At 35.9% G+C, this 25,715-nt stretch overlaps 1 protein-coding gene across 9 annotated transcripts in view; it reads left to right on the top strand.

Annotated features, from left to right (window-relative positions):
• Nucleotides 1–25,715, top strand: part of Lmpt (four and a half LIM domains protein limpet) — a 112,520-nt gene that overhangs the window by 63,487 nt on the left and 23,318 nt on the right. For 6 of the 9 annotated variants that reach the window (XM_070296501.1, XM_070296499.1, XM_070296500.1 and 3 more), the window contains 3 exons: nt 10,521–10,695; nt 12,230–12,463; nt 13,324–13,533. In XM_070296501.1, coding sequence (XP_070152602.1) covers nt 10,521–10,695; nt 12,230–12,463; nt 13,324–13,533 — 619 coding nt within the window. Of the gene's footprint in view, nt 1–5,781; nt 6,529–10,520; nt 10,696–12,229; nt 12,464–13,323; nt 13,534–22,248; nt 25,626–25,715 lie in introns of those variants that run through there. The other 3 variants (XM_070296497.1, XM_070296494.1, XM_070296496.1) reach the window with 3 other exon arrangements.

Here is a 25,715-nt window from a genome sequence, read left to right as displayed (position 1 = left end):
GTACGAAGAAAGCGATGTGCGGGGGAAAAAAAGGTCTTTCATTAAATACATCTCCTATCGCGTAGAAATTCATAACTAGAATTTATATTTATTCTCGAATATCTAAGATACTACGGACGAAAGCGATTTTTCTACCGCCTCGTCGTTATATTGGAAGAGCAGAAAATTTTATGTTTTTCGAAGTGTGCTCGCCTTATTTGGTTTGGCGCATAAATTGAACGCGCGTCTTCTTTAACGAGCGAAGCGAAATGCCACAGTGTCATTTTACACGGCGACTTACACGCCCGACACTACAGCAGGACTCGCAGCTTAAGGACGCCGGTCTTGCAACGTGATCTTTATTGGAACACAAATTGCTTGCGCTACCCCGGTTTTTCACCTGCGATCTAGAATTTTTCATCGCGGACGCCGAATAAGTTACAATCCAAATATGTACGGCCAATCCTGTAGCAATTATTTACCTAACGTCTGACTGAATAATTTATATATGATTAGTTGAATTCAGGGTTGGGAAGTAACGCGTTACTTGTAACGCCGTTACCGTTACAGTTACTTTTTTTCGGTAACTGTAACGGTAATGGCGTTACAAATTTTATTTGTAACGGAAAAAGTAACTTTGTTACATTTTTCGGTAACGAGTAACGAATTTAACAGTTACTTTTATCGTTACTTTTTTCAAATTTTTTGATTTATTTAAGATATTATTCTTGCTATTGTGCGTGATAAAATTTTTATCTTAACCGTAAAGCCGTAAGCAAATCGAGCAATTAGCATTCTTATTATGTTGTAAAAATGCTTGAATATGATTGATCAACTTATGGCTCTTGCAGACCAGTGCGATGACGCGACGCGCGATATCCAATGAGAGCTTTATCTTTTCGGAAAAGCAGAGCTCTCATCTTCTACCAGTTCTAAGTACCTTGCAACGAAAATTAGAAAATCTCAATAAATCTGACCTTATAGATTGCCATTCATTAGTTGAAGCTATTCAGCAAGGTTTAAATAAAAGGTAACTTATTAATTTGATTAATACATATGTTATTTAATTTTAAATAAGGATTTAATTGAAAAATATTATTTTATTTTAAACTATTGATTCAAAAGTATTAATTTCAATAAAACAAACAATGTCGCTTAATTTACTATATTCGATTTTAGATTTCTTACAATATTTGAAACAAAAGAATTAATAATAGCAGCATGTTTACATCCAAAATTTAAGTTAAACTGGTTAACCGGAGAAAAAAGAAAACGTGCTGAAAATTACTTGGAGGATTTATTGGGAATCCGATCAACTGAAAATTCTCCAAAAGCTGGAAAATCTGACGATCACTATGATTTTTTCATTTTTGAGCAAAAAAACGGTACAAAATGAATCTGAACGAGAAGAATTGCAACGGTTTTTAAAATCAAATAATTGTAATATAGAAATGTTAAACGACTATCCAAAACTTAAAAAACTTTTTATTAAATATAATACAGCTCTACCAAGCAGTGCATCTGTAGAAAGAATGTTTAGCATCGGTGGCTCTGTATTAACACCACAAAGAGGGCATTTAAATGATGATACTATGGAGCAACAAATTTTATTAAAAAGTAATAAAGAATTTCGATAAAATTTAATCATTTATTTTGTAATAAACCTTGAATGAAATCTTGCTTACAATTTTTTAAAAGTTTTTCTTATGCAAAATAATTTATTAGTTTGTATTGTAAAAAAGTAACGGAAATTGTAACGACTCGTTACTTTTTAGTAACTGTAACGGTAACGAGTTACTTTTTAAAATTGATAACGAGTAACGGTAACGAGTTACTTTTTAGAAAAAATAACGGTAACGGTAACGAGTTACTTTTATAAAGTAACTTTCCCAACCCTGGTTGAATTGTAATATTATTGAATACAATAACACATTAAATTTTTTTCAATAAAACTAATTTAATAAGTAATTTGCAAATCAATATTTTCCGAAGAATTAATTATCTTTTAAGGATCGAAGAGGAAACAAATTAAAATATTATTATTTTTTTTTTTTTTTCAATTTATTCCGATCACTACGCATTAAACATTTATCGATTGTTTGAATTATTGGAGTTATGTAGGTTGTAAAAGAATCGGATTGCGAAAGGAAGAATGCAACGAACTTTGCATTGTCATTTCGCGAAATTTCTTTCTACTCGACGTGTCATCGCGTCGAGGGAACGATTCCCATTCGTCGCGCCAAATGTTCCGAGTCATTCACGGGGAAACACCCGTGATTGAGGGAGGGAGCCTGCAAGCTACTTTTGAAACTCGACCGAGTTAATGAGAGCTTTGGCCGAGCTTTCGAGCTGCGAGCAACAGACGCGAGCAGAGTCGCGCGCTTGCGCTATCGGGACGGCACGTATCGTTTCTCTCGCAGCCACCCGGTATTAACCATACTATAGGTACACACCTACCACCGTCGTCATCGTCGTCGTCGTCGAAGCGCATGGCGCCAGTTTGAAGTACGCTTCTCCTGCGGATGCACTCTTGCGCCGGTGCGTGTCGTTGCGTTTCTCATGCCAAGCTAGATCCAATTTTCCCGGTTTCATGGTGTCGGAGAAAAATTATATATCTCACGATCGACGATTCCGAGGAAAATGGCAGTGACGGTTGAAAGTCATTATCTTACGATCATACGGTCGGGGTATCTCCGCGAGATTTATAGTGACGGATGATTAAAAAACGCGTAATTGCGAATTATATATTCGGCGGCATAACCATCTGCGAGAATATGCGTGAGTGCGCGTACTCGTCGACTTGTGCTAATCAATTTCAATGATTAAGAATATTTTTGAATCATTTAAAATTCAAAGATAGAAAGTCTAATAATTGAATTTCAACAAACGCGCTATAAGAACATTCTCTTTCTCCGACTCCTCTATTTTCCACAAAATGCATTTTCTTTTACCACAAAATACTGCAAAACAAATTCTGTACTCGTTGTTCAGCGCATGATATGATATCTATTTATGAATATAAAAAAAAAAAAATGCATAGATGTATATAAAAAACGTGATATCTAAATGTAATAAATATTTCAAGGAATATGTCGAAAGAGAGTAAGTGAAAAATAAAATCAGTTAAATTAATTCTGACGATATTGGATAAATGCGATATATATGCTGTAATATTTTATAATAATAAAACAAACCATTATATATAAGAAAAAAATATATTATTGAAAAAAATCAAGTCGCATTTATCTTAGAGTCGCAATTTGTGGCGCATAACACGATCGTAGTGAGGAAAGACGCGCTTGGTCAGACACACCGCGAGTCGTCGTTTTTCATTTTATTTATTCGGGAGGGGGGGGGGGTGGCACCCGAAGAAGGATTTCGTGCAAGAAGCTGCGTTGTATCGCGCGTTATTGCGTCTATTTTCGACGACGACTATTACCAGCGCTTAAATATAGCGTACATTTATCTAATTAATAGCTATTAGACGGAGCGCGCGCGCGGGCATCCGATTCTCGGTCAGCTTGTCGGCACGATGTTGTGCTAAGCCCGAAAGCTTCCGGGTGTCTACTTTCTTTCGCAAAGTCCCGTCTGTCAGTGGAATCGACGGAGCTTTTTTTACTCACTACGGCCTATATCGAGCGATCTATGATTTTATGATCTACAATAATATATCGCGCTTCAATCATTTTCTTTGATTTAACTTTTTTTTTTTTTTTATTTATCTATGTTAACTTATTTTTCTCCGCATGAAATATTGCACATTTAATATATTAATCATAATTTTCATCTCTTTCTCCGAGTATTGCTCTCTCGATAGCGATGCCCGCGAATAAGAATAATGGTAATTATTGTTATACGCGTATGTCAAGATCTGCAGGAAATCCTAGTTTTAGATTTTGCTCCGTCTTGGCAGACCAAATCTGTAAATGACTAACGGGCATCCTCTCTACCGCGATGATTCACCTGCGGCAAAATAGCTGCTTTTCCAGGTAAAATCATTTCCAAGATGGAGAAGCGTACGCGCTATTAAATTATTAATATTATAATGTTCAATTATAATAATTCGTTAATTTAGCCGCTGCGTCCCGCGTAAAGCTACCACCTCTTCTTGCTTACGTCAATCCTCCTTATAAAACTTTCATCGACGCCAGTCGGCATGTTTTATTCAGCGCGTGCAACAGATTTGTGCAAGAATAGCAATTTGAGTCAATGCATTTCCGTGAATTACGTAAAATGTCAAACATTCAAAGATCATATTTTTTTGATAGTATCTCTGTGATTGTCGGTAAATTATATGTGGTTTCTAACAATTAATCGTGCGAATTCTTTTTTATAAAAATTTCTAAAAATATTATATATATTATAAATTAATGAAGTGAATATGAATATTAAACACACAATTTAAAAATTTTAACATTTAGAATATTAATTCAAGCTATTTTTGAAGTTTATAAATATCTTACAACATCAATATTATTATCTGACAAAGATTCGGGGAAGATGTAATTTTTACTAGTCTTGTAATGTTATCTATTATTTTCAGGATTTAAAAAAGATTTTAAAAAAATTATATCTCATTATATTAAAATTATTCTGACATAAGGTTGCAAAAAGAACGATGCTGCGCTTCCATTCAAGACGTTCTATTATTATATAGAATCTGAAAATTTCGATCGTTACTTTCGAATCGAAGTCTGGCAATACCAAAGCCGACCAGGTTCTTTCATTCTGCTATCTTTAACGTCAGATTTATCAGAATAATCTGCCATCGGGACAGCGTACGGCACTTCGATATTATTCGCTTAACACATACGTATATGAAAAGCCACGTAAGATCATGGGCACGTCCTCTAAAACTCGGCCTCGATCAAGTCGATCGGGCATGTCGATTGAAAGATTAGCTTCGTGAACTGACGGCATTGAGATTTACTCGAAGTGATCTGACATTAGCTGTTCGAGCGAGAGAAAGAGAGAGAGAGAAACTGAGAAAGGGCAAAGAGATGGATCCGATCAAACGAGGCTATCCTCGATATGTCAAATAAACAGCTGGTTAGTAACTTGGTCAGTAGTCGATTTCGCCATCGACGATATTTGTCTTTGATTCGATCTCTCTGCTCTTCCAGATCCTTTTTGCGCGTTCGGGCGGGACGAGGGGCCGACGATCTTTCCTCGCTATAAATAACCGGACGACTATGAATCGTGGCGATTTCCGCAATGAAAATAAATTCAACGTTACGTATATGCGTGCGTCCGCGTTTCGCTCACCCGTCGTGCATCTCGCGGCAGGACGGGACACGCGCTGCAATTATTTTCGCGAGGATAGCCGGCACCCACTCGCCGCTGATCGTAAAATAAACCGCGAATATCGATTTGCCTAAATTATAAACTACACTCGCACGCGATATATAATAACAACGCCGACACGATGTTTGTGTAATAATGTCCGCGCGTCTCGTTTAATATGACGAGATAAACTAGATTATCTCGAAATACGTTTTGATCATTTGTATTCCACTTACGAGAATATACATCTATTCTCGGTTTACGATATATTATACACGTAATTTTATATATAATTTTGAATGGGACTTTTTATGTAAATTTTATGAGACATAATTTAGAAGCCAGATTGTAAATAAATAAGAAATAACAAATTTCCTAAAAAATGTAAGCATATTTTTTTACACAGACAATATAATGCCGAATTCAAATTTAGCTATTAATTTGTTCTTTTCCAATATATATTGATTTCCACGATGCAATCGATGATCGCAGTGTTTAATTGAAACGCTAAATCAAAAATAAGAAACGCCCTGCAAATAAACTTTCTTTCTGTGAATTAATTGAATGCAACGAAGAGAAGTAAGATTGAAGAAGCTGAAAAGAAATTAGTATCCTTGAAGACGAGGATGACACGAACGGAAGCGAGAGCTCGAGGAAGCATAATACCGAATACCGAACAGTCGTCACCCTGAATGAGCGACTGCAACGGCGTCACACGACGCCGATCCTGCTGTCGGGCCCTACGAGGATGAGCCCAAAGGGGCCCCAGGGAAACCAGGACGGCCCGAAGATGGAGGTGCGGGTGTCGTGCGTGCCGACACCGGGGGCCGAGCCGCAGGATATCCGCGTCCGTATACCAGAGCCGAAGAAGCGACCCATGAGCCCTCCTCTTCACGAATCCGTCGCGATGCGTACCAGGTGTCCGTCCGTCCCGGAGAAGGACTTCTACCGGAAGACCTCGTCCCTGGATCGGCGGGATCGTTACTCCACTCTATCGGGCGCGGAGATCAAGCGCAGCTTCGTCTCCGATGCCGCGGAATCGCCGCAGACACGCAAGCGGAATCCGATGCTGGACCGGAGGAACCGATATCCGACCATCACCGGCGCGGAGTTCCGACGAAGTATGGCGATCGGCAAGTGTCCTCTCGAGGACGGTCTGGATCTCAGCCTGGCTCCGTGGCCGGGCATGAAATGGGCCTGCGTCCGGGTACTGCACCTCTATTGCAAGGTGTTCGACCAGTTCGAGTTGTTTGAGCTGATTGTTAGGTAATTACGTGTACACGACACTTGATGATATCATCGATTGGTATGATCGATTCGATACGTCACACTTACATATAAATGTACAATTGTGTATGAATCTGAATTTTTTGTTACTACTAATTTAAGTTACTAATATAAAACATACTATATATACAATATATATCATTTTAAATCTGTAATGCTATATATATATATATATATATATATATATATATATATATATATATATATAGCATTACAGATTTAAAATTTAATTTGTAATAGATAAAATATTTAATATATATATATTTTAATATCTTATCTATTACATATTAAATTTTAAATCTGTAACAATCTTCAAACAATCTTTAGAAAATCGTTTCGCATTGCAAGGCTCGGGAAACTAAATTTTTTACATATAAAATTATTACAAACTCATTCAGAGTATATTCATCTCATTTATTTAAAATCAAAATAAATAAATTTATTCCAATTGAAAATGTGAGTTAAAGACGCGCGTATATTTTTTAATCATAGTTTGAAAATTCTCTTCCAAAAATAAATTCTACGAATAAAGATCTTATCTTTCTCTATGTTAATATTTTAGAAAGAAAAAAGAAAAGGACTTTTAAAAAATTACTCTACTCAGATCAAGCTATCTTTGATTTAATTGATTCATAATCGTTGACCAAACTTGTTTACGAAACGATGTTACAGTTCGATCAATCATCAAGCTTTTAAAAAGCCGCTAACGTTCGGACGGCCAACGTGAACACAGCGTGAACGCAATTAGTTGCCGTTAGTATCAATTAGGCGAAGCCTGTAATAGTTTCCCAGTGACTGCTTTACGACGGAAAACAGCGAGAAAGCAACGCCAAGCCAAACCTACCAGAATGATTTATGTCGGGCTGTGTTTGTAGGTTAATGAAGTTGATTTTTCGCGCTTGTACGCGTCTGCTCGCGAATCAGATTTTATTAGGCGCTCGATCTATCTATTTATCGTTATTATTATTGTCTTATTATATTATATAAGATGCACGAAAGATTGTATGTGTGTATGTTGCAAAATAATTTCTTTCTAACACAGTATTAATTATAATTGTCGAAGCAATCCTTTTATAAGACAAGATATATTTTTCGTCTCTCTTTCCGCCTCTTTTTTACGTTTGGCCGCGTTAATATAAGATGACACTATGGCACATGTCGCGCTTTTCTACTCCTTTTTGCATCATGACAGATCGACTTGCGTGCTTTTTCTTTTACGCGCGCCTTTCCTCGACGTCCCTTATACTTCTGTAAAAAAAAAAAAAATCTGTCGTGGAATTTATCGCGCTCTCTCTGTTTCACACGTTACATCTTCTACTTAATAATTTTATTTATCGTATCGATACCGGGTATCTGATACGATCCCGAAATTATATTTGATGTTTCTAAGTCTCGATTGAATCATAAAGTAAATTAAAGAGAGATATATAAGATATTTTAGCACGTGCAAATAATGAATTCCTGATAAAACCGTATATAAAACAATAATTTTATATCAATTCTTATGGAAATTAAAATATATTGATCGTTGATGTGAGTTTATTAAAATTTGTTATTAAATTCATGATGCTTTTAGAAATAGTTACCACGTGATAAAAAACAGCAAGTGTCATATATAGTAATAAATTCTAATTAAATGTTAAAAAATTCTAAATAAATTTCTAATCTATGTTTTCCATATTACTGTATATATATATATATTTCAATTATACTTGTAATCGTTGAACGAGTCTAATCTTTTTATCATAACTATATAAGAAATAAAAATAGAAAAGATTTTTGAGTGTTATTACCTTCGAATTGATGACGATGAACGCGATTGTCGATGTGTCACTTCGAACGATTTATAATCCACACGCAAATATAATATTACACATGTTCGTCAAATTAACGAGGTGTCAACATTAATATTTGCACCCACCCTCGCGTAAAATATCGAAATGCGTTCGACAAGGCGCGTAAGATTCAGTAGACCGTAACGAGAGTATCGAGGCAAAAAAGAAACGAATAAAGGTCTTCCATGTTATAATTTGTTGGTAAATACGATAATTGTAAGACTGACATTATCCACGTGACATTACATTATGCCTTCGGAGACACTTCTTTAAAAAAAAATAAAAAAAAAAAATACAATAGGGAATAATATACTGTCTTTAATATTCTATGAGTTTTTATGTGCTATTATATAAATTTGATATGTCACTATCTCGATTGTGAAATTTTAGATAAAATCAAATTAGGAATATTGTAGGGACTAGAAATGAAAAATTGTGTAACCAGAGAATATAATATAACAATCAAGAGAATAAAATATGTACACAAATAAATATATATATATATATATATATATATATATATCATTATTCTCATATTAATAATTTATATAAATCTTATACACAATTCAAATATATGTATATATGAATGTGTGTACAAATTAAAATGTGTCATATTTAAAAAGAAGTTATGGTAAAGCTGCATAAAAGGTAACACACCTCCGCGTTTAATAAATAATATTTTTCAAGACAAGATTCACAGATTCGTGTAGTTCCATGTCGAAAGCTGTCAACGAACTGCGAGAAATAGGCGAAACATATTATTGACAAAATATCCATGACCGTGTAGCTATCCCGTAAATGTAAACAAACTTTTCCGTCTGCTCTACAACAAATACAACGTACACAAACTTCATTTTTCCTAATATTATTTTATAATACCTGAAAAAAAAAGCATTAAACTTTGTGTAAATAACCATTAAAATGTTAAACGTTTATTTTATGACATTGACGTTTGTAAATTGATTTTACGTAAATCGATCTTAAAATAAAAATATGTGTGATAAGAAGGGAAAGAATAAATTCTTACCGCGATATATGATTCGAATTCTTATTCGGCGATCGCATAGAGAAACGTAGATATAACCACGAGGGAAATAGTCTCCCTCGCATTAACGGTAAGGGTCTCGGTGGCCTTGGAATCGACATCCGAAAGGGTGCGGTAGCAGAGCCGCCATAAATGGATGCCGCAAATGCATCCCCTTGATTATACGATTGCCGTTCGATACGATGGTCCCGGTATCGATCCGGTGTCCCGCATATACGCTGTTTTCGCGAGTAAAAATTTCCTGTCGCACCCACGTGTCATGTACATATCGATATCTTTTCACGTCGGGCTAGAAATATTATATTTTACATGTCGCGTTAATCTCTTCCACGTTTGTTGCGAAGATATTCGATCTACGATTTATCAATTGTCACTGATGAGAGATTGTAAAATATAAATGTGTAAAACGATACGAATATTACAAACGCAATCCTTTTATATTTATGTATTTTTATGAAAAATATGAAAATAACTTTTTTTTCACAGTTTTAAATTTATCTTCTTGTTTTTAACTTCTGTTGTTCTGCAAGTCTTTACGTTCTACAATATATTGTAGTTATAGCGATTATCACTTTCCAACGCCTTCCCATAATATTTTACTTAATTATCTATTTGACTATATTAATCAATGATAACAGAATATTTAGCATCGCGCGAATGAAATGGTAATTAGTAAATGACGATAACTGTCGGACAGCCAACCATGAATGTTTAGAGCTGACAGCAATTACATTGCATCTTTGTAGGAATAAAAAAAGTCTAATATGAATGCAAAAAAAAAAAAATATTGTTCCTCAGTCTAATTAAGCGATCATCGACATACGAGCACGTATAAAGATAATAAAAGTTTATTGGACACCTCATATATCACTACGTGTCATGTGTCCAGAGTTAATGAACAAGAGTAAATATTTATCAGAGATTTTTCTAGATGGAAAAAATTTAACCGAGAGACTTTGATAGAATCTCTCACAAGATTTTCCAATAATCTCTTTATATAATTAAATCAAAGTTTATATCGGTCATATGGGCGCATAAATGATATAAAGGTTTTATTATTCATATATACCGAGGATCTATTTTTCTTTCAGAAAGAACTGCACTAGCTGCAAGTGTCCGCGAGAGGCCCATGATGTTTGTCACGAAGAATGGGTGTCTGTTAGGTCACGCTTGGGACTTAAAGGCGATGAATCGAACGGACCCATTGGTGTGGATCCTAGAGAAAGAGGCCTCGCCTGGGCACCTCCCGGACTTCCATCGCATAAAGTAAATATATTTTTCTATTTCTTCTTATTTTGTCGTGTACGTTAATATAAGAATGAACATTAATTAAAATATATATTTCATATCAAATTATGTGGACGAGAGCTATGTATTATATACGTGCAAAGAGATATCAAGAGATCTTCTGCATATTTAATTTGCTTATTGCATCAGGATCTAAACATTAATTAATAATAATATGATAAATAAATAGAGCGCGTAAAGAAAATTAAAGATCGTATTATATGAAGTAAAAAATATTATTTATGTATATTTAATCAATTAAATCAAAAAATCATAGATACCAAAGATATCGCTGTAAAAAAAAATTATCATAAATATTTTTCAAATGCTTCTCGCTTTCGATTCAATTAAATGTACTTACATCACATAAAAAAAAAAAAAAAAAAAAAATCATCTTTTATCTTTATTTCTTACAGAAGTATCTTCATTTTTTTATCAATTTTTAATTTTTCAATTTCATATAACCATATGGCTATCGTGGAAAATCTAATCTTTGGAAAATCTTTATGCGTCTATCGCCGTTCGTGCACGAAGAAGTACAACGGACAGGGTGGTTCCCCTAAACAGTCTTTTGCGGTTTATATCGCGAAGCGAATAGGATAATAACGGGTGATGGTGAGCGAAGGAAAGGTAGAGAAGCGGAGCCGCGCACAGTAAAATAGATGCGCAAGACGTTTGACGGCCGGCGAGAATCTTACCTGGCATACGGCCAGTCTTCAATATTTTTCGAAAAGCTCCGACGCCAAGTTTTATGACTTAGAGCTGGCCTTTATCACTGCTGGTGGGCTATATATTACAGAGCGATCCTCGAGCTTTTTACGAGCCCGGGCCACTCGCGGCCAATCAGCACTGTCATGCATTTATGATGTTTTCGATATCCGTGCGGGATATTGAAACCGCATCGCGTAGCCTGTTACCACGTTCTTTCGCTACATAAGCGAAAAAGAAATCACTAGTTCTCATATGCAAGAGCCGGAGAAAAAAATACAATCGCAATAATATCGATACTCTTCGAGAGAAATATTGTAAAGAGATACCGTAATCAGATATCGTTATCATAAACGCAATATTGTATTTATCGCGGAGATTAAAATCGTCACTTTCCGTATATATAACTTCGCAGTTATTAGCTTGTAAGATTTTTTTACACCCGTTTTATATTTTTATGTAATCAGAAAGTAAATATTCAAGAAAACAGATCTTCGAATTTTTCTCGTAAATTGTTCGTTTTATTATTTTTATGTGTATAGAATAAATCTTTTTTTACATAATTCAAGAAATAGATATATATATATATATATATATATGATATTGTTAAAAAAAAAAAAAAAAAAATTAACTAAAGAAAAATTATTTATGAAAAGTTTAGAGTTTAATTAAAAATTATTTATCTGTTTGCTGCGTCGACGTTTGCATATATTAACGAGAAAAAAAGATTTATCAGCACTCACGAATAAATATACTTGCAATTTGTACATTACACAAATACTAATGAAATTTGAATTTTTTGCAGATAGAAGAATATTTTTCGATGCTACCAGAAATCGCTATACCAAGACTCGGCACGCCTGGCGAGCGACACAGGGATCGTCAGTTGGCGATCCAATTGCCTAAACAGGATCTAGCAAGGGCCTACTGTCGACACTTGGATCCCAAACATGCCAGCAGCGCCGACGATTTTATGGCTGCCAGAAACGAGATCGCCCTGGATATCGGTAGCGTGCAGGAAGTTCTCGAGAGAGATCTTGTACGTATATATTGTAGCTTCAGTTCGAAGAAATATTCTAAATATCTTATATAGTGTAAAAATTTGAAAATTGTTCGTCGATCGTCAAACGAGATCCTTTCTTCAATTTCAATTTCATTATTTATCAAAGATTTGATCCGAAAATCGCGGTTAGAGAAGAATTTTATAGAGCGTCTCTCGCCTCACTACAGTTCTACTCAACTGTCTTCGTATGAATGATAATAAAGCCGTGTTACGTAAACAATGTTTACGCGCGTCAATGTTTACGCCGCCGAAGTCAAATACCATACCACTGTCATAATTCGCTGCCGAAATATTTTACGTATTATAAAATATATATACGAAATATTATACGAGTATTTTAAATTATAGATTAATTATTTATTAAACGATTATAGTATCACGAAACTCTTATCGTTATATTAATTATTCAATCTTGCGATTCGATCGTTTTACAGCACGTTTTTAATCCTGTAATTTAATTTTAAATAAAATTTAAATTTTAAATATTTTAAAGATAAATTCTTTCGCAATTCCGATTTTTTATTTACAGTTCTGGGTAGCACGAGATATAAAAGAAAAAATTCTTAATATTCGTACACTCCAATATTGCAAGAGATATCGCAATTTTTTAATCATTTTTCTTTATTATTATTTATAATAACTAAATGGCATTGTATAATATTTTATATACAACACATACACATATATATAATATTCTAATAAGAATTGAAGAAGAATTGATTCGAATTATGAAAAAAGTTGACGTTATATAACGCTTCTGAGATTAATTTCGTGTTCGTGTATGCGTATGTGTATCGACAGCATCGAGATTTCTAATACCCATTTTTGTCTTGCAGGAGTGCGGCGTGTGCGGATTGTCCCTCAAGTACGGCAGCCTCGCTGTGTCAGCGAGCAAACTGGGTCTCCTTTATCATCCGGCGTGTTTCAGCTGCGCGGATTGCAAAGAGCTCCTGGTCGATCTTGCTTATTGCGTACACGATGACACGCTTTTCTGCGAGAGGCATTATGCGGAACAGCTTAAACCGAGATGTGCTGCATGCGACGAGGTGAGTAACCATATTTTCAAAGCTATTATATATTATATATGAAACATGTATAAACATATATATATATATACATAGTGCAATTATAGCTGGCTTGAGATTTAGTATTGTCAATATTTGTCATTGTAGAACTGGCGTAAAAAATTCGTACTGCCCTGACTAATAATTTTATGTATCATAGCAAATTTTATTGATCGAATAATCTATAAAATATGAAAATGAAATTTTAATAATATACTGGGAGTAAGATGAAGATATGAATTTTTGAATTATTTAAAATTTTATTTTTGCAGCTTGAATATTAAGATATTTAATACAAGAATTAACAAGTTGAATGAAAATCAGAAAGAATATGATACTAGAATGTCAATTTTTTTTAAAAGAGAAACTTATATAGAAAACGTTTATGATGTAAAAATATCAAAATTCTAAATTATATTATAAAAATCTAGCATATATTCTCGTCATATATGAATTTAATATAAAATTAGTATAATAATTTAACGCAATTTCATATAAATATAAATAGATAATTTTCGAATCATGCTTGAAAGTTGCAGAAAAGTTTTCAAAATATCATTGAGTATTAATTATTCTATAATAGAATATATATTTAAACAAACTATAAAATTAAAAAGTCTTGATGTAAAAATCAAATATTTTAACAAATTCATTCTTTCCAAAGCAGCAGATAGATGATAGAAAATCTGCTATGAAACAAATATTATCGTTAAGCGTTAATGAAGAAAAGTCGAAGTAATCGAAGTAGTCGAAGCAGGTAATCGTCAGACAGCAGTGGATAGAATGGAGTTTATCCGCAGCCGTCTGCCTTACCGGCGACGATATGTATCTACCAATATCTTGCAAAACTCTAGCATTGGCAATAGATACCAATATCAATAAATGTATTTAATTTTGATGAAAACGAAATTGCAATGAAGATACGAATTGATTTAGTTCGATTTTTTTTTTTTTTATACATTATTATATGAAAGGGAAAAGAATATTGTATAAAAATTTTAAATGCGCAAAGAAAAAAGAATCGCGAATACAGCGCGTTTGGTATAATTTGTAATTTAAATTTGCAATATCGCGCATGGAATTAATTGTACGCGATCCGATCTATATCCGAGTGTGTGCATTTATTCCCGGAATGTGTTGAAAGAGTCGTCTTGCCCATTTAAGGCATTGTCGCGATGGTGTAAGAGGCTATATCTTGTTCAAAGATACCCTACATCATCTCGCCAGACGTTTTATTACGCCGATGGCATTGCTTTTACATTAAGAAGACTTGAAATCTCGATGACCCAAATATAAGCGTTCTTGTCAAGGCAAGTGTTCAGTGTGCCTGCAATTTGATTTTCAATGATCGCCGATCATTAACATAAGCTACAATCGATTCTCCACAGAAATGCGCATCTGTCTTTACATTGCACAAAAATACACCGAACGAACTTGCAGATTAAAATACTGTATGTTTTGTAATTAAATTTTTATAATATATTTATATACATATTATATATATATATATATATATATAAAATATTTAAAAAGTAAAAAATTAACAATTTAAAGTAAAAAGGCGAAAAAAATATCTTTTTTTTTTTGTGAAATAATATAAAAATCTTTGAATGAAAAAATATAAAATACATTTGCATATTTATTTTTTATATAGAAATGAAATTATATAAATGACATTTCCGTTTTTAGTTATTATCGGCCTTAGACTCTTTTTTTTAAACGATAAAATAAGTTTGAGGATGTTAACAATCTTTTTAACATAAGTTTCTACTTAACTCTGTGCTATTTAATATGTTAGGTAATAAATAATCTACTTACCGCGATTTGTTTGGACACATTATATATTACGAAATATTATGCCAAATGGCGCAACATAAAAGATATAAAAGAAGAGATATTAGTCTCTTCTTAAAATATGTGAAGAATAATAATAAATATCGCGCGAGATCGTACGCTGTTGTCTCGCTTGTTGCGCAGAAACTGGGCCACTTTCGGCTTTATTTAGATGAACCGAAATAGAGATCGGGGAGGATAGCGAAGGTACATCATATACACGGTCGTTCATCACTCTCCGAATTGTGCGATACAAATTATATTACGACAGCGTGAATCGTCTCGATCTGTCCGCGAAGATTCTCAGTTTTTTTTATTGTCATCTATCAAGTAAATCGGCCAATTATATATATATATATATATATAATTTATATGAAATGAAATATTACGTTTAAGAAATTGATATTAATATATAAAATTAATTGATATTTAGTAATATATAAAAACGTAAAATTCGCGAAGAGCAGAGTATTTGTCACGATATCTTAATTTTACAAAGACTTCATTACATTTATAAAAAAAAAAATATATATATATATATACATATATAAAATATATATAACATATATAACTAAAATGAAGGATTCTTGAATTCTCTGTAAAATAAAATTATATAGTATTTAGATATTTCATCCTAAATATTTATCAGAGATTATTCAGATTATTAAATTCTATTTCAGATAAATATTAAAAATTCCAATTTTTCGCTGTAATTTATGTAGTCCGGTAGAATTACGTAACATAAGGGTGATTCGAGATCTGAAAATACTATTTCGATATATTGTTCGAGGTCGCAGAATTTGGATGCACGCACAAAATATGAAGCGTCAACTATTTTCTCAAGAAATGTCGTCTCAAACTGGTTCTAATCCAACCGGAAATCTCGCGCTTTAATCCTTCGGCCAGTCGGTAATCTATTTTGATTCCTTGTCGAAGCTCCCACCACGATGAGAGTTTCTATCCAGAGACTGACCCGTTCGGATCTTTTATTAGAGCCAGTCAGAGAGTTTGAGGAAGGGAACGAAAGACGACGAAAGTGCGAGATAAAATCGCCGCAATATCCCTATCGCGATAATAGAAAATTCATATCTTCGATCCATGAAAGATCAATCGAGCGATCTCCTATTTTCGTTAATCGATTAAAACTGATATAGAAAGTGAATCGTGCTCTTCCTTGAAACAAAATCATTCGTGACTACCACGGCCTGCGATCATTCGAGAAAGGTGGTTTCGAATTTCGGTAAGTGAAGTGCGCCAGCGCGTAGGCAGACACGGTTGCGCGATAATCGCGCAAGGGAAAATATTTACGGATCAGCTGCCAAGAGATGTACGAAATCGCGCGAGAAATCGGAAAGAAAAATCACCGCGTAAAAATCACGCGATAAAAATTCGCCGAGATGAGCCACTCGAGCTAATCGATTTATGTCTGTATATCTGATAATAAAGTATACGCAAACATATACCCCCCATCCCCCCCCCACCAAAAAAAAAAAAAAACAATATACGTACATATATTTCCCTTTCCCATTCGTATCGACGTAGAATTACACGACGCGTCTAAAAATACAGAACAATTTACACAAAGACAATTTACGCCACCATATATATTTATAACGTTGCGATGCGACTTCAAAATTATCCCCGATCGTCTAATGGAAAAAACTTAATCGAGTAATGAAATAATCAGCGCGATATTTAATTTAAATTATGATGGAAAAATCAATTAAATATTATTCTAATAAATATTTCCGTTCGAAAAATTGTGGAGACGCGACCGATGTAATTTGCAAAACATTTATTGAAAATATATTATATAAAAGTTTCGTGTGATTCCATTTCTTTTTTTTACGCGAGGAGACGCGCGATTTTTTTGGCACGGCAGTTGACGTTTCCTGTTGAGACTTTGCGAATGTTCTGAGCTTTAGACAAGCACGTAGCGGAATTTATACAAAAGCATGGCGTAATAATGACGCAACATGTCGTAACAGCATCGCCGTGAAATTCTGGCACATTGTCCATTTCGGGCGAGAGTAGCATTTTTGCAACATCTAACCGCTGTGCAGAAATCAATATATGAACTTGCGACACAGTAGTATCTTATTAATATTCATTTAACAATATTGCGTTTTTTTTGGTACTAATTTACCATAAACTAACACATACAATTAAGTATTAATTTATTCCTTAAAATGTGCTTTAAAAGAAGGTGTTAAATATATGCTAAATATATGATATTTTGCAATTTCTTATTTTGTAGATAAGAGTATTTTATCGAAAAATAATTGAAAATAAAGTAACACGATGTTCATTATTAAAATTATTTTCACGTTTCTTAAATTAATCGCAGTATCATTTAGCTTTTCTCTCTGCTTTAACCAATATATTCGAGATTTAATTTAAATACCAAATTATTTATTTATACATATAATATATTTGATTGATATTTTATATATATTTTATTTCTGGAAATTTATTATTTCCTTATAAGGATTGTGTGTGACAAAAATTTAAAAAAATATATATTTATTAAAGATATTTGTTCTGTAATTTATTAAATTTAGAATTAAAAAAAAATTTATTCTTCTTTTATCTCTATTTCTTTAAATTTATTTGCCTTTATATAAAAATTTTATATTCAAGTAGATGATAAACGGAACGAGAGTAGCATGGTATAAATAATAAATATTCTACAATTTCAATTAATGACAGACGACATTGCGCAATCTGCAGATGAATGGTGTCTAACAAAAACAATTAGAAAGCCAGTGACACTAGTCGAAGAATGCCACGTGACGGCGAAGGGTTGCGCGTTTCAAACGCCAGGCATTCTAGCTAGGTCTTTGCACTTGACCATTTCCTGGTTGCCAGAACTACATCTCGTCTCAATCGTTCAGGTCTCTCCCGCTATTAATTACTCCTCACACTTCTGTCTATTGACTGAAACGAATAATTCGGAGCTCTCGAAGAATATTTCGCGAACAAATTACTCGGCATGTTTATTTTAAGATTTTTATAAAGTACAGTACGATTTCAATTGCGCAGCTAAATTTTGTTTATTTTTTTACAAATACAGCTCATTTATTTCACGGTAAGTTATATTAAAAAATTTTAATAGTCGAAGTATATTTGCTTCGTAAAAAAAAAAAAAACTATTCCAGATCTTTTCGCAAAAAAAATCAAAAATAATCCGGCAACGAAACGAATTATACAGTCGAATAATAAACGAAACATCGACCGAAAAGGAGCGATAGATATGAATGCACGAAAATATATGTTGTAATTTGGCTCATGCGTTAAAATTAGTACGAATAAAAGAAACTAGAGTAAGAAAAAAAGAGAAAGATATATTGTATATATATATATATATACATATTAAAGACTGCGTAAATTACGAAACGAGATCACGGTCGGTTCAATGCCGGTACATCCGATATCGAGTAGAAGCGCTAACTAAAGAGACCAAGATGGTTCTTCCGATCGTAAGAAAATAATTTCGGTGCTGAACGGACTAGACAAAGCCGCGCTTTAATCTAATTCAGTCAGCTCGCGAACGAGTGTGGCGAATGGGAATTTTCAGATCCAGTGGCACGCTTTTCTTCGACCGTGGCCACGCTGCTCGTCGCCATTCGATCATCGACCGAAATAGCATTGGCATTGTTCCGTTTCTCTCCAGAAGAACCGGGCGCGGACAAGGAGGTCGACTAATTTCGATCCCCTCGCCTCCGTCGTCGATAGGATACGATATCGCGAGCGAGCGCTCCTTCTACATCGGAATTACTACACCGGTCTCTCCCCCTCTCTCTCTCTCTCTTTCTCTCTCGAAATAGTCGGAATGTTTGACATTATTTTTACGATTCATCGATTAGCCATTATCCACAAACGGCATACAGGGAGGACCAAGCTGCGAGTCTGCTCTTGGCTTTTATGGAGAGTCAAGGTCCTCCACCCAAACAGTCCATTTTTGCTTTTTGATTAGATGTAGTCCTATTGTATGAACGCTTCACCGATTCATTATTAAAAAATCATATCGTTATTTATAATATTAAATTGGTATTTTTTTAAATATTCTCTCATATTTGTTTCCTTATGCGATTTTTTTTTTTCCGTATACGAATTAAACATACGAAAGAATATATAAGTTCGCATTTATTTACATATAAGAGGAAAATTATATTTTATATATATATATATATATCTTGGAGATTAATGACGGGATACGTACGAGCCTCTCTTACATTGTAAGATCTAATTCGAACGAAAAATCTTATCGCGTTTTGGGTTAATTAACTGTCATGTGCCATCGAACGAGTGCAACTTTGACGTATATCGAATAATGCGTCGAGTAAATCCGCGATGCGAGACCCCGCAAGACGTAGCGTCGATTTATTTTCGTTTGCATCCCGATACGCTGTCGACATATACGGTTTATTTTCGGCGCCAAGTCGGAGAATTGGCGCGGACCGGCGGTGGATTGCGCAGCCGATCATCCACTCCACTCGTCACGGCGCATGCTTAGCGATTCCTCAGCCCCGCCATTACCGACGCGCGCCCTCATGGAATTTTAACGGGGCGCGTATCGTATCTTTAAAAAAAAATTCGAAAAGACAACGATAGGATGATATTAAATGAAATATTCCGAGATTGTCGTAATCTGTATGTATAATCGATCCTTCGAATTGAGCCATTACTAAAGTCTAATGAAATCCACCTCTTAGCAATTGTAATGTTTTTTTTTTTTTTTTATTGGATGTAATTTCCTGAATTTATTTAAAAAGAAAATTTTTTTTTCTTGATGTTAGCACAGAAATGATTTATTATTAGGTTATTTATTACATCTTAGCGCAACTCACTTAAGAGAGAAAATAATTTCTGATGTTTTATCTCAGAAACTCTTGATAGAATTTATAGATAAGCAATTTTTTTTTGTACCGAGAAATGGTTGAATCATATTTTATGCAACGTACTCAGCATTTAATATCGTAAAATTTATTTGCTGTTAATTAAGAAAATAGAGAAAATCGATTTTTTTGTAAAACAAATGAGAGAGAGAGAGAGAGAGAGAGAGAGTACACCAATATTATACGATGACAATTATCAGCGTCAATTGCATTACGGGCATATTTTACTTAAATTTCGGAATAATGCATCTACAATACACAATATGTGAGTCAATCTTGCAAAAATCATAACGCAGGTGGATTTTTTATTTATTTTTCATCAGTTTATGTGAACGCAATTAAATATCTAAACGCGACTGCAAGAAAAGCCATTTTTTAAATCTTCATCAGGCTTATATTAGGCATACATCTTATTAAATCGATATTAAAATAATCGTAAAATACATTATCGCTTTCTTTATTTATATATATAATTTTCGATGAATATTGTGCCGATTGTGAGTACCAATATAGCCTTACTATATTATTAGAGGAACAAGTTAAATTTTACGCTTTTCTTTTTCGTCAATAATAATAATATATTCTCTTTCTTGAGTTTCAAAGATTTTTCGAAATATTTGGAAAGGAATTCTATATCTACGACAAAACTATCGAGAGAGAATAAAATGTCCCTGAATGCCGCACGTGTGTTTGACCTGTACAACCCCATCATCGTTGTTATCTTCATTTCTGTCACATCGCTGTCTTGTTTTCCCGCTTGTGACGTAAGGCGATGAAGCAGCCGCGGGGGAAGCCTGCTTCGTTGCTTTCATTGAAATTCGAATTCCATTTAGCATCGCGTTTACACGCGAATATGGATCATCGAGATTCGATAAACTCGCCTGCGACCTCCTCCTCCCCGACATCTTCCCGTTGGAGGCGCGCCAGAGCGACGTACCGCGCGCAAAATACGCGTATCGGGGATCATCTCGCGTCCTGACTCGCGTTAATTCGTAAACTGAGGTAACCGTACTGAGGTAACCGAAATAAAATCTATCGGGTTTGTGACGCCAGCGTATCGTCATCGTGTATTTGGAGCAGGCGCGGAATATTTGGGATATCAAATGCAGAGCTAATTTAGCATTGCGACGCGAATCATTCTTGACCCTGTTAGTAGCCGCGGGTAATTTGCCTCCCAATGTTATATCTGAGAACCCACACGCGTATCCTTCATTTTCGAAAATTTACATATAATAAATTCAGAATTCTTCGAGTTGGACGTGTACGCGCGCTCATAAATTACATGTATTTTATTTATTCGAGTGTATAATATACATACTCTCTCTTGAGAGAAAAATCTTGCAACAATTAAGAACAAAGGAAAGGCCGAAGGATTTAAATGATTATCATTTGCGATATAGAATGATAGATAATTATCATTCATGTGACTGTACGCGTTTGTTTGGGAGCGTTATAGAATTAATTCTTATACTTTATTAATATTATTGTACGTTGATAATATTAATTGATAATATTAATGATAGTCTGATAACACTAACAAGCTTTATATATATATATATATAATCTCTAGTATTTATAATATATTAAAGATACAATATCATAAGAGCGTAAGATTAATATTTATATAGTTAAAGCGAATTGAAACTTCAACAAAACAGACTGTCAATTGCGCTCGAATGCGTCATGATCGTGGATAATTGCCAAATTAATCCATTACAGCAATTATCGAGGTTTAAAAATGTTGTTTACCTCTCAAGTATGTCAGATCTCTACGTTTCTGGCAGCCACGTGAGATCACCGGCGTCATCACACGATGAAAATATTCGAGTCGCATCTAATGCGCTCGCATTAATACATGGACGAGCTTGCTCCTCCGACGAGGCTCCCTCGCGAAATTAAGTCGCGTTATTGACCGGACGCGATCGATCGCTCGCTCGCTCGCTCGCTAGTACGAACGATATTCGGAAACCGCGCGGTGCGGATTGGCTGCCGCGAATCAGCAGCTCTGAATCGGCATCGTTAATTACCGTACACGCTGATCCATCGCGCAGACATTAAGGACAGGAACTCAGGTCCAGGGACATTCGGGCTAACTTTAGCCTTTAGCCGGGTCCCGCGCATCGCGTAACGACGTCTCGCGACGTCGAGACATAACGAGCCGACGGCTACCACAGCCTGGCCAGCCGCTTTTGCCCGCGGAAAATAAAACAGTGCTCCGGCCGCCATCCGGCCGCATGGATAAGCCGATAATCGCGCGATCGAATGCGTGATCATCGCATTCCGATAGCTATCGTTGACGCCCGATCATTTCGATATCGAACATTGAAAAGGAGAGAAAAAGAGGGAAGGAGAAAAGGAGAGAGAGAGAGAGAGAGAGAGAGAGAGAGAGAGAGAGAGAGAGAGAGAGAGAGAGACGTCGCATTGACGCTTGAAGAAGACGTTTACTACGTCTCTACGTGGTGGAATAGAGTGACGCGTGGGTGGCTCGGCCCCCCTCTCAGGATCGCGTAATCGTCGCCTGTCTTCTCCCGATGACGTCAACGACACCAAGAATTATTAGCGTGCTTACGAGAGACCGGTGCTCACGCTGCTAAGAAATTGCCTCGTGCGAATGGTCGATGCTTTCAGGAAAGAGTACCGGAATACTGACGGATCCCTGAAAGAAAGATGCGAGGGAATATCCGGGAGAGAGTTTCACCTGAGGTGAAATTCCTCGCGAATCGTATCTCTCTTTTTCCTCATTTAAACGCGACTGAACGCTCAAGAGGTCTTACGTCACTCGAATTCGTCTGACGTCGTATATTCCCTCGGGAAAACATCACGACACCGATCGCAAGAACTCCTTGGGAATCCTGGGACAAAGTAGAAGACAAGTGTTTGCGATCGGATTTTCGTATTCGCATGTCGTCTGCCAAAATTGTTCTGCATCGAACGGAATACAGAGCTAATCTTGCGCGTTACACAAATTGCGACTATTCTCGAGAGAGAGAGAGAGAGAGAGAGAAGCTCTATAGTTCTCGCGAAAATAATCGATGACAAAGCACGTCCCCGAGCCGGTGTAGATCGTAACAAATTCGAAAAAAAGACGTAGGAATAAAACTCGCATCATTTCTGTCGAATCAAGTCGTTCTCTTTCTCTTACTACGTGAGGATTGTACATGAAAAATTACTGTCGAAATGAAAAGAAATTAATAAATCGCCATATCAATTATCACGCCATCTTCGTCTAATAAAAGTCTTCCCAACTGCAAATTTTTCTGAAAACAGTTTCTTGTATAAGGATCTTCTCAGATATTGAATTTTGGTCAGTAATAAGTTAGCGATCTTACTAGATGAAAAGTGAAGAATTAGATCATCGTTCGAAATGCTGCCAGAGCGTAATTATTTATAGCTAATTGAAAGTACGAGAGGAGACAATTTGGATTATGCAACAAGACTGTAATAGATGTATCAATATATAACCGAGACATTCATAACCAATTAAAAATATAAACAAGGCTATAATCTCGCCAACTGATACACAATTCTTTAAAAAAAAAAAAAAAAAAAAAAATCTATCTTAAGCTGAACTTTACTTTCAATCTATGATAAATGAATCCTCGACAATGCATCGATGTGTAAACGAGTGGAATTCTTAAGATAATCCTAATCATTTTCGATCATTAATTACCTCGATCGAAGATGGGCTTATTGTTATCAGTGCTAGTCGGCTGCGTCGGCGTTTTAGAGCTACTGGCGTGCCTACGACACGTGTCCGATGGCGTAGCGATCGGCATCAATCCGCCAACACCGTGTCTCTCGTATCACGAGCCAGCGAACAACGACGTTCGCAGCATCCACGATTCCTTCTGCAGCTACAGCCACTCGACCGATGTGCGGCTTCCTCGCAGCGCCAAGCGCAAGCTCGAGAATCTGCACGAGTACAGTCTGAGAGTGCGAAGCGAGCTTCGGTCCTTGGACAAAAATTTCGACGGTCGAAGCACGCTATCGGAGTGCAGCACCAGGTATTTGCTCGGTGGCTCGAAGCCGGACTCGAGGCTCAGCCCAGATTTAAGTTATATCCAAGAAAACGACAAAGCGTGGATCCACGTCGATCAATGTGATTATAACGATGACGATGATTATATCGGGACGAAGAGATCTTTGGAAAAGATCAACGCGGAGATCAGAGAAAGTTTGCAACAAGTCGCGCGATCATTGGCCCCGCCGAAGCCGGAAAAGTATGTCAGAATACCGACACCGATTCCGTTCGATCGCGACGAAGAGGAATTGTCCGCCTCCTCGAGCGAGGTGGATACATCCTTCGACCAGGACTCGGGCAACGAAGCGCCCACCATGAGATCCTTCGATTGTCTACCAGCTATTAAAAAGTACAAGAACTCGCAATCGGCCTCGTCGATTGATGAGTCCGATCACGAGGGGAGGATGATGAAGCGAGGAACCCCGCGAAAATCACCCTCGCGATCCCCGGACCTTTCGAAAAAGCCAAAGAGCACCGAGATTTCCAAGAAAATGCAAAATCCCACCAACGATCTTTCGATAATCGACTCGTCTGTCGGTGCAGCTATCGAGGAGAAGGTTTTTGTCAGCCAGAAGAAACCTAAGTCTGGCAAATCCTCGACAACGATTCTGAGAAAACCAACTAGACTGAAGTCGAGAAATGCGGAGATCAGCAAGTCTGCGGAAAATTTGAGTACAAAAAAATCGAAAAGAAATCGCGAATCCGAACGTCGCAAGTCTGACATATCCGTGCAAACGGTACGCGACTTGCTAAGGGATATGTCGACGAATACGTCACCGACCAATAGTCCACAGTTATCGAGATCGGAGAGCAAGAAGAGCGTTTCGATGCAAGTACAGACCACATTGGAGGACATTTTGTTGGAAGATGAAGTCTTGAAAGAATTGGAGAACAACGTTGTCGGGCTCTCCGAGAGCAGAAGGGATTTATCTTCTCGTGGCAGCTCCGCTAGAAAATCCTTCAAAAGCAAAAGATTTCAGTCTAATTCGAGAGACAGATCTAAGTCGGACGATCGCGATAGACAGACTTACGCAACGACCAATGCTGTCTCGTCCGTGGAGAAATCGCGGAGGAACAAGACGAAGACGTTGAGAGTGTCCAGCTTCGAAGATGCCAGCGAGGAGGACTACGAGAGAATCAGAAGCGTTATTTTCGACTCCTCGAAAGAATCAAATGGCTGGCGTGGGAAGAGGAGGGAGGACTCGAGATCAATGTCATCGTTCGAGGAAGACGATGACGAATTTGTGGACGCGGAGGATGTGAGTTCTGGAAGGCCTATACAGTACACGACATCCGATACCGATCAGAATAAAGCATTCTGGGTAATACGCTTGACAATTGAAGCCATGCATTTCATAACTGCACAAATCCTAGTTTAAAACTAAATCAATTATGAATATTTTTATTTTCAT

Source organism: Polyergus mexicanus, unplaced genomic scaffold, assembly GCF_030449975.1.
Source record: "Polyergus mexicanus isolate NDT 795.1 unplaced genomic scaffold, iyPolMexi1.0 SCAF_5, whole genome shotgun sequence".
In the NCBI taxonomy this organism is placed as follows: Eukaryota; Metazoa; Arthropoda; class Insecta; order Hymenoptera; family Formicidae; genus Polyergus; species Polyergus mexicanus.
The sequence above is the reverse complement of the archived record's forward strand: the minus strand, read 5'-3'. Positions and strand labels throughout refer to the sequence as shown.